Below are 15,433 nucleotides of genomic sequence, written 5' to 3' on the forward strand. Positions count from 1 at the left end.
ACAGCCAAAACTACTTTCATTAGTTTGCTCACAGGTTTTGCCATGAACAGTTAAATATTACTTAGAAGCGCTAATGAGCTGGCCAAGAAAGGCCACTTGTAGGTCTCGTCTTCAATTCAAATCCCTCATGGAATAGTCCATCAACACTTTGCAGTTCACCCCTAAGTGCTGAAGTTCAGACACTTTATTCAGGAGGACTGACAACAGGGTGGAGAAAGAGGCAAGAAGTTTGACCTGGTGCTTATCTTCAAATTTGGAATTCTCGGGCCAAAGACAGAGAAAAGTCTACATGTATTTTCTAAAATAGTCTGATTCAAAGAAGTCTCATTGTAAGGGGATAGATTTAAAACTGTTAAACACATAAAGGAATACAATGGTCAAATTTTAGCATTAATTTTACCCCTTCTTCGGTGACACAGCATATAGATTGAACTACTTCAAATGAAACTATAGGGTAATATATTTTAATTCTTTGTGGTCTAGGAGTAAATAATTACTCCAACTTGTTTCAGTTGCTTGCAACGAGATGGTAGTGGCTCAAAGGTCGGGGTGTCTCTCACTTATTGGTGTCTAATGTTTTCATTGACAAATAGATCAATGAAATTAAAGAGCATTCCTAAGTGTACCTACACATATATAGTCAATTGATTTCAACAAAGATGCAAATGAAATCCACTGGGAAAAGGATGGTCTTTACAAGGAATGGTGCTGAAATAATTTGATAGATAGCCACATGTGTTTAAAAAAAAAAAAACTTCAATCCATACCTTGTGTTCTATTTAAAAAAAGAAAAAGCATAAATCAAATGGATCACAAACCCAAATTTCAAACTTAAGACTATAAAAAATTTAGGAGAAAACACAGAAGTGACCTTGGTTAGGTAGAGGTTTTAGATATGACATCAAAAGCATGATTTATAAAACTTAAAGACTGATAAATTTGACTTTATCAAAATTAAGAATTTCTTGTCTTCAAAAGAAACTGTTCAGAGAAGGAAAAGATAAGTCATAGACTGGGAGAAAATATTTGCAATCAACTTTTCCAGAATATACAAAGATCTCTCAGTAAAAAACAAAAAAACCTAATTTTTAAAATGAGCCAAAGATTTGAACAGACACTTCACCAAGGAAGACAAATGGCAAATAAGCACATGGAAAGATGCTCAGCATCATTAGTCATTAGAGAAAATGCAAATTAAAACCACAATGAGATACCACGACACACCCACTTGAGTGGCTCAAATTAAGAAGACTGACCCTACCAAGTGTTGGGCAACTGGAGTGGAAATAAAAAATGACACAACCACTTTGGAAAACAGTTTAGCTTTTCTTTTTTTTTTCCCTAAAGGTAAACATACACCTATCATATGACCCATTCATTCCACTCCTAGGTATTTTCCCAAGAGAAATGAAAGCATATGTTCACAGCAGCTTTACTTTGTAAAAGCCCCAAACTGGAAAGAACTCAAATATCTATCAACAGGTGAATGGAACAAATTGTGGTATATCTATACAATGTAATCATTCCCAGCAGTAAAAAGGAATGAACAATTCAATGAACAGCATGAAGTGGATGAATCTAAATTATTTGGAGTGAAGGAAGCCTGACAAAAAAGCATGCATACTGTATGATTCCATTTATGGAAAATTCTATAAAGTGCAAACTAATATATTGTGAAATCAGTGGTTGCCTCGGGTTGGAGTGGAGAAGCAGAGTGAGAAATTGCAAAGTGGCAGGAGGAAACTCTGGCGGATGATGAATGTGTTCATTATCTTGATTGGTTTATGGTTTCACATAGTGTGTAGACAGACATATGTCAAAATTTATCAAGTTAGGGACTTCCCTGGTGGCACAGTGGTTAAGAATCCGCCTGCCAATGCAGGGGGACACAGGTTCGATCCCTGGGCCGGGAAGATCCCACATGCTGAGGAGCAACTAAGCCCATGTGCCACAACTACTGAGCCTGCACTCTAGAGCCCACGAGCCACAACTACTGAAGCAAGCGCGCCTAGAGCCCATGCTCTGCAACAAGAGAAGCCCGCGCACCGCAACGAAGAATAGCCCCTGCTCGCCGCAACTGGAGAAAGCCCGAGTGAAGCAACGAAGACCCAACACAGCCCAAAATAAATAAATAAATAAATAAAAATTTTAAAATCACTTAAAAAAATTTATCAAATTACACACTTGAAATACTGTATATCAATTGTACCTTAATAAAGCTGTTTAAACAATTTAAGTAATGCCGAGAAAGATGAGTTTTAGGTGTCTGGCTTACGCAGTAACTGGTGAATGATGATATCTTAAGTGAGGAATCCTGGGGGAGGGGGAGGTTTGCGCTGGGAGGCAATCAAGAGTCTGCTGTAGGCGTGTGAACTTTGAGATGCCCATTAGCCATGCAAACTAAACACCCACGTGAAGATGTCGAGCAAAGGCTAGATATGAGTGCAGCTGAGAGATTTTAGAGCTGGAGACATAAGTTTGGGAGTCTTCAGCATCCAGATTGAATGTAGAGTCATAGGAATAAATGAGGCTCCCTAGGGGAAGAGTGTAGTCGTGGAAAAGAAGCGAGCCCGAGATCAAGCCCGGGACACATTTAGGGGTCTCAAGGAGGAGAAGGAGGAGGAGGAGCCAGCCAAGGAGTCTGAGGGGAAGAGACCCCTGAGGTAGGAGGAAAACAAGGAGAGGGTAGTATTAGGGAAAGCACGGGGAGAAGGAGAGTTTCCAGGAGTATTCATCCTCCTCGAATGCCGCTGAGAGGTCAAGGCCAGGTGAGGATGGAGAAGGGACCATTGGATTTGGGCACATGAGAGTCACTTATAGTTTTCCCAAAGTGATTTCAGCAGAAGGAGACCACTTGGAGGAGCGTGAGGGGTGAGTGAGAGGTGAGGAAGGTAGAGGCAGTCCGCTAGACCAGCGGTTCTCCAGGTGTGGCCCCCGGGTTAAGCAGCATCAGCATCACCTGGGAACTTGTTAGAAATGCAAATTCTCAGCCCCTGTGCCAGACCTACTGGATCCGAAACTCTAGGGTGGGACCCAGCACTGCGGATTGTAACAAGCCCTCTGTGAGTCAAATACATGTGAAAATTTTGAGAACCACTGGTATAGTCCACTCAAAAATTGGTGACACAAAGTTTATGGTCTCTCTCTCTTTGGGGGGGAGCGAGAGGGGAGGAGCTACTACAGGTGTTCCTGATCTGATAGGAATAATCCAATAAAGAAAGAGGATGGAGGCTGTGGGAGAGGATTTGAGCATAGGAGTGACGTCTTGGGAAGGTGAAAGGCGATGTGTTACAGAGTCCAAGCGGAGTAGTTGATGTTTGCTTCGAGCAGGGGTGCTTCTTCCATCGTAACAGAAGGGAAGACAGAATGAAGGTAAGAGGTGGGGTAGGTGGTGGATTCTGTGGTGGGTGGTAAATTAAGGAGTTTCCTTAGGGAAGTAAAAGGTGAAATCAAGTGAGAGGGTTATTGAAAGATTGACTAAAGGAGAGAAGGGACAACATAGTCATTTTAAGAGTGGGAAAACAAATTTACCGAGGAAATGTGATAGGACTGCTTATCAGAGCTCCAATCCCATTTGATATTTATGCCATTAAAGTTAGATCAGTAAGAACAGTTGTATTACTCTTTCCAACAGTCTTCAGCTGCTTTAGTACAGGCAGGCATAGATTATGCAGATGGTTGCGTTTTAACCAGCATTGGGACTTAGCCAAATGAGCTGGGATTTGGCCAGGAGAAAAAGAAACAAAGAAGTTCAGATTCTTTGCAAGAGAGTAATGATAATGACAAACCATTAAATCCAGGTTTAATGAGGAAGGAACCAAGGTCGAAGGCATGGTGATAGAGAGTGAAAAAGTGGGAGTGTGTGCATTGGAGGTCCTCAGACAAAGAACTGATAGAGTGGGAATATTTGAGTGTATGATTTGGAAGTGGTACTCAGAGAGACAGATGCTTGAGATCAAGATTTCAGAGGTGATACAGCTACTGGGGAGGACAAGCTCAAGAGTGATGCCTGAGGTGGTGGGAAAGAGATTTGTGACTGAGAAGCCTGGGCCTTCTGACTGAACCAGGGGCTCGATGGTTCACCCAGGTGGAAATTATATTTGACACGAAGTTCAGCGATGATTTTGGAGCCCAGAATGGCTGTGGGAAATCCATTGTTTGAGGACCATTAAGTTTCACTTGAGACCATTTTTGTGTCACCAGATCTATTATTCTTTTCCCCTTTCACCCTCATTCTCTCAGCCTTTGAATACTTTACTTTCCCTCATCCTTTCTTTTTTTCCAAAACAAATTTTAGAAAATTTGTTTTGCTCTCATTTTAAAAGTAATACTAGTTCACTACAGAAAATAGAGGCAAATAAAAGAGATAAAAGAAAAAGGAAAAAAGAAAGAAAGGAAAACTCACTCATCCAACTATTGTTAGCATGTTGGTATACTTCCTTCCAAACCCCTTTTATACAAACACACCACCACCCCCCTCCCCGACACATACACAGGATTTAAGCATTGGGATCACACCTTCCACATACTTCGTAACTTACTCTTTTCAAACTGATTTTGAAAGTAGGAAATTTGAAAAACACATCCAGAAATATATGGTGTTAATAGTTTGCTATATTTCCTCCTAGAGTTTTCTATGCCTATTTTCTACATAGTTGAGATTATATAATTGTAGTAACTGTAAAAAAAATTTTTTTTACAATAATTTATACTTTGTTTTCTTTTAAACTCCTTCCTATCCTTTTGCTTTTTCCTTTGCCTCGTGGAATCCTTCCAGGGTCATGCTTTGTATGTATTGAATAGTTCAGTGAAATCTGAGGATTAAGAACTTTAAAACTCACAGTTCCCTAAGGAATGGGTAGTAAGAAACAGTTTGAGAAACTTTAATTTCATACTCCCTCTCCTCTGCTTGATTAAAAAAACAACAAAAACAGACAAACAAAACATAGCCCATGAGTCCATGAATACAGAGCTTTTATTTAACAGATATCTGTTAAATATGGCTGACGTTAGACAGGTAGGCACTGAAGATTATCAGCTACCACACATCTTTACAAGGCACTTCACCGTTTTTAATACTCAGAAGAAACAGAAATAAATTTCCTGGCTGGCTCTTGCCACTAGTGACTTTATTTCCTTAGGGACAGTTACTCTGACCACTAACCCTGATGCCCTTTCCCCCTAACTACCTGAGTATGTGAAGTATAAAGAGAAAAAGAAATTAAAAAATAAAAGTGACTGAATCATTTGAACTGACGGCATTTTATAAATCTACAAAATACCATCACGAAGTAGGTATGGCCACTACCTCTCAAAACTGACCTGATGCTCCGAGTGGTACAAAGAGGTCCACGTGATCCCCTTCTTCTTCAGGGGCCACATAGCTTCCTAATGTCTCCCAGAAGTCTCTCACTTCAGTCCTCAGTAAATTTTTAATACCAATTTTATAGCCTGAGGGGGGTAAAGATCAAAATGTCATATCTGCTCTAACACTGTTCACCACCATCTAGAAAACGAAACCAGAGCTGTAGGAACCAAAGCCCATTACTTTAGAACATTTATTAATAAATTAAAAACAGTGAATAATCTGTGATTTTTAAAGACTATTGTTTTTCTTCAAAAGCTATAGGAGGAAGATAAGCTTTCCCCTTCATTGGTTCCTTTTTAAATTATTTTGTTTCTTTTCTAAGAGGGGAAATTTAAGTGCATTTGTACCTCCACCACTCAGAGAAATACTAACAAATTATTTTCCTCTAGCTTTTTTCTTTGTACACACCCATGCACAGAGACATATATACTACTTTTAAAAATAATAAAATCGAGATCATACAATTTTGTAATGGACTTCTTAAAAAGATTTTGTTTTCCTTTTAATTGTGAATTTTCAAATGATCAATATTGATAAATATTTCCCATTTAAATAAATATTAAAACCACTGTTCTTTTAATTCAACAACCAAATAAACCTTTCATTGTGATATAGTTAATTCATTAACAGCAGACAGGTTGGAAAGTCATTGAAAGCATTGATTTTTCCCAAAATTTCATGCCACTTTCTGGAGGTCACAGTTCAACTGAATAGAGAACTGCCACATGGTTACATTCTGGTTTTTACCTAAACCTCCATTACATTCACAGTCAAATAAGTAACTATGGCATAGTCTTACGTAAAGAAGACAAATAGGAGAATGGACTCATTTGATTCCAGTTTAGTCACCCTAACTCTGTCACCAGTTGTCCTCTGTGCCCAGCATTATGCATTTTTAAACATTAGAGAAACTATCTATGGCCCACATGGAGATCAAAACTCTGATCTTGCTTTCATGTGTATCCATTAAGCTAGCCACTTGTAAATGATCAAAGTCAATTCCTAGACGCCCAAAAAGAAAAGTGATTTCATACCTTGAAAGCAACCATTTTGTTACAAATAAGAAATTTTTGCAAAAATTTTCTAGGTAAGCCATTGAATGTAGTCTACTAAAGCCATCCCTTACATATGTGCTTATGTATGTATTAATGCATGTATATATACACATATATACATACATATATATAAATACATGCTTCCTATGTCTTCTTTGTGCTTCCTTTTTCTTATATTGAAATTTAAAATATACAACTTCATTATAGAAAGCATATTTTCATCAAATGGCACCCTCGTTAAATCACAAAGTAGGATTTCTGACATTTTTCTTTTGAGAGATGGTAGTTATATGATATTATTAAGTTCCTTGGTCATTCCAAAGAAAATTTAAAATAATTTGTGTCACTTTGCTCTTTTAAGGATTAAGTGCAACAAATCCGATTCAGTAAAAATGTATTGGACACCTACTAAATGCAAGGCAGGGCTTCCCTGGTGGCACAGTGGTTGAGAGTCTGCCTGCCAATGCAGGGGACACGGGGTCGAGCCCTGGTCTGGGAGGATCCCACATGCCGCAGAGCGGCTGGGCCCGTGAGCCACAACTACTGAGCCTGCGCGTCTGGAGCCTGTGCTCCGCAACAAGAGAGGCCGCGGTGGTGAGAGGCCCGTGCACCGCGATGAAGAGTGGTCCCCGCTCACCACAACTAGAGAAAGCCCTCGCACAGAAACGAAGACCCAACACAGCCATAAATAAATAAATAAATAAATAAATAATTAAAAAAAAAAATAAATGCAAGGCAGTTTGGGTCTTTAATACTTTTTAAAAAATAATTTTGATTTATGGTTATTTTTATTGCTTCTGATTTTTAAAACTGTTTGGGTCTGTACATTTCCACCTAGATCAGACTGCTTTCCTTTTAGAAGATGAATCATTTTCATACACATGGTGACCAAAAGATTGCCATACGTCCTCTAGGGGAGATGAAAAAAGACCCGATTCAAAAAAGGACTGGCCTCCTAACACACTCTGTACCTCATATGCAGGAGTCCGAGATGATATTAATATGAAGTGTGGCTGGAGAGCATGGGAAGAGCTGCTGTCATTTTTATAAACTCCATGCCAATTTTTCTTTGATAATATAAAGGGTAGGAATGGCATCCAGAAACATTGCTTCTGTAGGAAAAAGGGAGAATAAGTGAAGTTTTGATTTTCTCTTAATCTGACTTTGACAAGTGAGCACCAGTACGTCCTCTGGACATCAGTTATCCTGGACGTGGCAAGCGGCCTCAGTGCCTCAGTCTCTCCCTGCGGTTTTCAGGGACAGCGGCAAATGGGGCTGCTGGGCGAGTGGGTCCAAAGCTGCCCTCTGGGCCTCTCCTCCTGCATTCGTGGGACGCCAGAAAGGGCTCTTGGAACTTACATTTGTGGGGCACTTAAAACCAATGTAGTGACATACTTAAGGGCTCAAAATGACATTTGTAAAAGGAGCAGCCAAGAGATTTTAAATTTCCTTAATCACCTGGGCCTCACGATTTTCTGAGTAGTGTCCATTCTCTCCACAGTCACCCCTCCCCCATCACCATTCAGATAGGCTTACTCCTTACAAAAAATTTCTGGAAAAATGTTACTTTTGCTCAATAACTTTATACAGAAAATATGCTGTGTCCACAATATAGCCTCTTTGCGGGGTTAAGAATATTTAAAACGTAAATTTTGAATGTTATGTATTTCCCTCTTCAAGAAGCATGTTTAAGACCACTGTTCTTGAAGATTAAGGAACTATTTCTATTGCTGTTTCATAGGATAAGAGCCATATAATTATACAAGATCCCTGCATGTTAGCTGAATTATTCTAGAATGAATTCTTGGTGTCATAGGATGGTCCTCCACCTTCAGTAGATGGAGGTTTGCTTACCGCTTGGGTAAAGCTTCTAAAGATGCCAAAACAAGCTGTTTCTCCAAAGTTTCGTGTAATCCCACTCGATCCCTCACAGTCTGGGAGAGACGTGGTTGGCATTTGGATTTGAACAATCTAGAGCAGCATGTTCCATTCACCCAAGGGGGTCGAACTTTGAGCAAATCCTCTGAAAAACAAACAGCAGCAGGCTCGGCTGTTTACTTCATGCTTCTCCCAGCCAAGTCTACACAGTTAAGGGCATAAAAATAAAGCTGTTCCAAGGCAGTATTCCAGATGGCAGTAATTATAGCCACTTTTTACACACTCTTTGGTTTTTCTTATCCTCTCAGCTCTGTGGCTGCAAGTTACCAGTCACTTCAGGTCAAGAAACAAAGCTCAGAGAATAAGCAACTCTTTTCTTGTAGAAACCAGTTCATCAGTTTGTAGGCTTTACCTCATTTTTGGCCTTCTTGGCTTCAAGTAATTTCCCATTTGTTACAATCTCACAGAGGGTGAGTCAGTGAAAAAAAGATGGGAGAACTTTAATCAGGTTTGCTCATTACCTTTACACACCGTGTAAATCAGAAGGCTTAGCTCAGAGAGTATCTCATCCCTATTCCCTTTCCACTAAAAAAAAAAAATGTCATTATTCCTGCTTCCGTTTCCATTTTCATTTTTCCTCCTTTTTCACCAATCCTAATTCTTCCGAATTGTCCTGATCCTATTTATTTGCTTTTGCCTGTATTTGTACTTCTCTCTCCTTATTTTTGGTCTCACAGAGGCACTGACATTTGACCTTCCATATTTTATCAGAAATCTTTTTGTTTTTCTTAATTAATAGTGAAGAAAAAAAGAGTTTGTCCTGAGATACTTTAGAGAATGCCACTTACAGGCTGTTTCAGAAAGACCTCGCTATCTTCCGTGGGAATTTGTATGTAAATCCATTGGTTTCTACAATACTTGGTTAAGATATAAAGTTGTAAAATGCCACTCACTCTTACGTAGTGCAATTTTCTCCCAAATTATTTTCCTTAGGCACTTTTCTCTTTGCCTCTCCTGTAGTTGCTCATCTTCTGTTTTGGGTTCATTCAGGGTCCCATAAAGAGCTGCGGCTTCCCTAGGGGTTAGCCAATCTAAGCTGGACACACAAGCAATGTAATGGTGCTTCCAAGCACCATACTCACTATCTGTTGGCATATAGGGCAGAAACCATCCAAACTTCATGCATTTGGGCATCCATAAGCAATCCTTCAGAAAAAGAAATGAGAAACAAAAGTTACAAGGACCATTTCCCAGTAATAATCTTTTCAGGTACACAGATCATTTTTTCTTATTACATTGAGATTTCTAGTGCAGTTGACTTGCTATCTAAACTTGACTCTGAGAAATAAGAAGCATACACCTTACTACACAGAAAAAATATTCTTTGATGAACATGTTTATTATATATGAATATATGTATTAGTCATCTTTGTACACTTATTCAATGCTCTCATAGCATTTGGTTACTTTAACCCCAGATTTTGAGAATTCTGCTTCTAACAATGGTATAGTAGTTTGTCTCAGACCAACCCTCCCACTGGGACCCATATGATATTGCCAATAGGCAACCAGTTTTGAGATAAGAAAACTGCAAATTTCATGTAGTTTCACCTAATCAAATATCTAGACAAAATACTATAAAACAATGACTTGAGCTACCAATTCAATAAGGACTTGTGCAACCAAGACCTCAGAGAGGAGGGAAACCCAGAGAGGTAATATCCTGATTTGGCCTCACTTTTCACTTCAAGGCACTTGACAGTTCCAAAGTAAAACTAAGGCTGAGAAGCAGAGAAGGAAGTTATGACTGAAAGACTTAGAAGCTGTTAAGAATTTTAGGCATTCTCACAGGGAAGAGAGGAAACAAATTTAAATTCAGGGCCCACTAAGGGGAATAGCCCTGGTAATGACACCAGGCTTTTAGTTGAGATCCTTTTCAGTAAGGATGACAAGGAATTAGACTGAAACTAGCTTTGAAATATTCTCTGATTGAATTTAAGTGGGCTATTCCTAGTCTAACCAAATGCCAGAAGCAAAAGCAAGTTCTCTCTGGAGGAAGATAATATCATCCGGCGACTCAAGTTATTGCATCGATTTTTTTTTTTTTTAAATTTATTTATTTATTTATTTATGGCTGTGTTGGGTCTTCGTTTCTGTGCGAGGGCTTTCTCTAGTTGCGGCAAGCAACTCTTCATCGCGGTGCGCGGGCCTCTCACTGTCATGGCCTCTCTTGTTGCGGAGCACAGGCTCCAGACACGCAGGCTCAGCAATTGTGGCTCACGGGCCTAGTTGCTCCGCGGCATGTGGGATCTTCCCAGCCCAGGGCTCGAACCCGTGTCCCCTGCATTGGCAGGCAGATTCTCAACCACTGCGCCACCAGGGAAGCCCCCGCATCGATTTTTTATATTCAATATTTGGTACTCAACCAAAAATATCAGGCACATAAAAAGACAAGAATTGTTTGTTTCTTCTTTTGTTTTTTAATAAATAGAGACCCTCAGAGGATCCAAAACTTGTAATTATCAGACATGAACTTTAAGAAAGCCCTGTAATTACTATGCCTAAGAAATTAAATTGCTGGGTGGAAAATTTTGGCAAAGTAAGCAAATTGACACTCTAGAACTAAAAAATATAATACCAAATTTAGAACTCAATGGACCAGTTTAAGAGCGAATTAGAATCCAGCTAAAGAGATAATTAGGAAACTGAAAGCTAGGCCAGAAGAAAAATCCAGACTGAAACACTGAAGGCCAAAATGATGGAAAAGGCACATTAGAGAATATGAAACTTATGGGACATGGTGAATCAATCTAATGTATTGAAACCCAGAAGAAAAAGAGAGAAAGTGGAGCAAAAGCAATATATGAAGAGATAGCATCTGAGAACTTTGCAAAACTGATAAAAGACATTAAAACCCCCAATTAAAAAATCAATGCAAAATACAAAACAGGATAAATACACACACACACACACACACCCCTCCAGGTACATCGTAATAAAACTGCAGAAAACAAAAGACAGAGAAAAACATCTTACAAGCAGCTAGAGAAAACAGAAATATTACCTTTAAAGGACCAACAATAAAACCCCCTATTTCTCCAAAAAAATTATGAAAGCCAGAGAACAATGGAACATTTTCAAAGTTCTATAAAAAATTAACTGCCAACCTAGAGTTCAAATTCCCAGTGGAAGTATCCTTCAAATTTGAAGGTGAAATAAAGACATTTTCAGACAAAAACTAAGAGACTCTGTCAGCAGCAACCTGCACTAAAAGAAATATTAAAGAGAATTCAGAAGAAAATTGATCCCACAAGGAAAACCAGAGATGCAGGAAGGTATAAAGAACAACAGAAAAAGTGGTTACTTCCATGGTGGTGCAGTGGTTAAGAATCCGCCTGCCAATGCAGGGAACACGGGTTTGATCCCTGGTCTGGGAAGATCCCACATGCCATGGAGCACCTAAGCCCATGCACCACAACTACTGAGCCTGTACTCTACAGCCTGCGAGCCACAACTCCTGAGCCTGCATGCCACAACTACTGAAGCCCATGTGCCTGGAGCCTGTGCTCCATAACAAGAGAAGCCACCACAATGAGAAGCCCGTGCACCACAATGAAGAGTAGCCCCTAATCGCCACAACTAGAGAGAAAGCCCATGTGCAGCAACGAAGACCCAATGCAACCAAAAAATAAATAAGTAAATAAATAATAAAATTACTTAAAAAAAAATAAAGTATATATTCTGACCACAATGCAACTTTGAAAAAAAAATTTTTTTTAAGTGGTTACTCATAAATAAATATTAAATATATAAAACAATAATAGTAAAGCCTTGTGAGGTTAATATATATATATTTTTAATGTGTGTTTGTGTATTTTATATATGTGTATATGAGTAAAACTAAAATATTTGAAAACAAAAGCATACAAACTGAGCAGGGAAGCAAACGGAGTTTAAGAGTTCTATGCTCCTTGCATTACCTCAGAGGTGGTAAAATAACCCTGGATAAGTAGTGTAATCTCTATGGTAGCCATAAGAGAAGTGCTAAAGAATTTACAATTAATCTAAAAAATATTTAAGCTAATCCTAAAAGAGACAAGGAGAAAAACAAAGTATAAAATAATAAATAAAAATAGTAAAATGTTGGACTTAAGCCCAAATATATCAGTATTTACATAAATGTGAACAGACTAAATTACCCCAGCTAAAGTCAAAGATTGTCAAATGTTAAAAGAAAACCACCACCACCATATTCTGTTTACAAGACATGTTCCTTAAATATAAGGACACAGAAAGGCTGAAAGTAAAAAGAGAGGAAACAATATACCATGGGAACACTAAGCTTGGATTCATAAATGCTATAAATCCAGGGCCCACAGTTGCCTTTTGCATGTGGCCCCTCCATGGAGAGCCAAGTATTCTCCAAGATCAGAATCTCAACATAAGCCCATTCTGGAAAGTTTGTATAAGTTAAAGGAGTAAATTATTGACTTGTATTTAAAGTATGTCTACCTTTACATTTCATTAAGTCTTTTAAAAGAAAAAGAGGAGACAAACAGGCCAAATGCAGAAATAATGGCAGAGGATGTAGATCTAGATTTATATTCTTCAACAGACGTTAGCCAAAGAGGGAGCAGTTAAAGTTGTGGTTGTATAGCAATTTTTGAGGTGGGTTATCATGAATAAAACAATATCATGTAAAAACCAAAGTTTAAGTAATTTTTCACAAAAAAATGGACTTCTTAACCCAGATAATTAGTTTCTAAATAACTAAATTGAGTATTTAAAGATTATTAAAATTACATGAATTATTAGAAGAGTGTATATCCCCCTGACTTATAAAATAAATTAGTGTATTTAATTCATCCCCATTTTTTTCTCTTAAGGGTAAGTTAATTATGGTTCAGATACCCTCAGTTATTATCTTCAGGAAAGGGAGCTACCCCAATCACCTCATTACAGATGACAGTTGCATTTGGGCCCTATTACTAGGATATGACAAGTGGTAAACCTGTTCAGTTAAAAATTTCCAGGGCCAGCTGACTTGTGCAGCTGTGCACAAATCTTTTGGATTCAGAAAGGAAAAGATATATAGAGAAATGAAGTGTGGTAGAGAAATCCACTTTGGCCACTTGCATCCTTTCTGAAAACCAGTCTTGGACAACCCTAAAAAGAAAAATGCAGAAATTTAGTTCAGATCACTAATATCTAAAATTGATTAAAATCCAGTATAAATATCGGTCACTGTTCTTTCTCTAGTGTTCTACCTATTAAAAAAATTAAGTCCTAAATAACATAAGGCTAGATTTTTAAGTATCCACTTTCAATGATCCATTCTAAAGAGGAAGATGAATTACAAAAATATCTAAAATCCACAGGGGAAAAAAGTCTGAAATAAACATAGTTGTTTAAGATATAAATCTGGGTTTTTTCCTTTACCCAAATTCAATAAATCAGCAAGTCCTGTCGGCTCTATACATATATATCCCCCAAAAATGTCCCCCATCCCAGCCACTTCTCTCCACCTCCCAGCCTTCACTCTAGTCATGGCACCTCCACCTCTCTCCTGGGCGGTTGCAGCTGCCTCCTGATTGCCTCCCTGCTTCCACTCCAGTCTTTATAGAGCCCATTCTCCACACAGCAGCCCAAGTGGTTTTTAAAAATGTAAATTAGATAATGTCACTCATGCAAGTAAAACCCTACAGTGACTTCCCAATGCAATTAGAATAAAAACCTATAGCTCCATCACACCTAGTAGTGAAATAGTAAATGCCTTCCTCCTAACAAAGCAAGATTGACTACACTCACTACTTTAACATGGAATAGAAGTTCTAGCCAGTTCAATAAGGATAGAAAAAAATAATGAAAGGTATACGTATTGGAAAGGGAGCAGTAAACCGTCTCAATTCATGTATCATGTACGTGGAATCTATAAAACAACTATTTAAATTGTTGAACTTAATAAAAAATTGTTGCTAATTTTCTTTTTTTTTCCAGATGTTTATAGAATCTATAGCAACATCCCCTTTTTCATTCCTGATATTACTAATTCACATTTTCTCTCTTTTATCCTTGGTTACTCTTCCTAGGAGTTCATTCATTTTACTACTACTTGTAACAAACCAGCTTTTGTTTTCATAGATTTTCTCTATTGTTTGTTCATTTTCTATTTTATTGATTTCCACTCTTATCTTCATCATTTCTTTCTTTCTACGTACTTTGGGTGTAATTTGCTATATTTTTCCCCTAGTTTTTTTTTTAATTTAATTATTTTTGACTGTGTTGGGTCTTTGTTACTGCACGCAGGCTTTCTCTAGTTGCGGTTCGCGGGCTTGTGGTGGCTTCTTTTGTTGCGGAGCGCGGGCCCTAGAGCACGCGGGCTTCAGTAGTTGCAGTGTGTGGGCTCAGTAGTTGCAGTGCACAGGCTTAGTTGCTCCATGGCACGTGGGATCTTCCCAGACCAGGGATCGAACCCGTGTCCCCTGCACTGGCAAGCGGATTCTTAACCACTGTGCCACCAGGGAAGTCCCTCCCCTAGTTTCTTAAGGGGGATGTTGAGATCATTAATTTTAAATGCTTTTTCTCATTAACATAAGCATTTACATTATATTATTTTCCCTCTAAGCTGTGCTGCAGACCACATGCTTAGCCATGTTGTATATTCATTGTCATTCAACTTGAAATATTTTCTGATTTCCCTTATGATTTCTTCTTTGACCATAGGTTATTTATAAGTGCTGTTAATTTCTAAATAGGGATTTTCTAGATGTTTTATTTTTATTAATCCCAAAATTTATTGCATTGTTGTTAAAGAATATACTTAATAAGAGTTCAACCATTTTGAAATGTATTGAGTCTTAATTTGTGGACCAGGAAATGATGCATAAAGGTATAAATGTTACTTTGCTCATAAAAAGAACATATATTTGGAAATTGTGTCTAGTTTCTATAAATGTTAGTTCAAGGTGGATAAGAAGATTGCTCAGTTCTTCTATATTCATACTGATTTTTTTCTTTAGTTCTATTCTGTCAGTTTTTGTTTCATGTAATGTGAAACTCTGTTATTTGGTACATAAACATTTATAATTGTTATGACTTCTTGATGAATTGTTACTTTTCTCATTATAAAATG

The 15,433-nt window shown here is 38.2% G+C and overlaps 1 protein-coding gene across 1 annotated transcript in view; it reads right to left on the reverse strand.

The window, feature by feature from the left end:
- Window positions 1-15,433, reverse strand: part of ECT2L (epithelial cell transforming 2 like) — a 75,525-nt gene that overhangs the window by 29,449 nt on the left and 30,643 nt on the right. Inside the window, 7 exon segments of the mRNA XM_059942098.1 lie at window positions 5,323-5,451; window positions 7,388-7,499; window positions 7,502-7,535; window positions 8,278-8,446; window positions 9,255-9,507; window positions 13,313-13,415; window positions 13,417-13,467. Coding sequence (XP_059798081.1) covers window positions 5,323-5,451; window positions 7,388-7,499; window positions 7,502-7,535; window positions 8,278-8,446; window positions 9,255-9,507; window positions 13,313-13,415; window positions 13,417-13,467 — 851 coding nt within the window.

This window comes from Balaenoptera ricei, chromosome 12, assembly GCF_028023285.1.
Source record: "Balaenoptera ricei isolate mBalRic1 chromosome 12, mBalRic1.hap2, whole genome shotgun sequence".
Taxonomy (NCBI): Eukaryota; Metazoa; Chordata; class Mammalia; order Artiodactyla; family Balaenopteridae; genus Balaenoptera; species Balaenoptera ricei.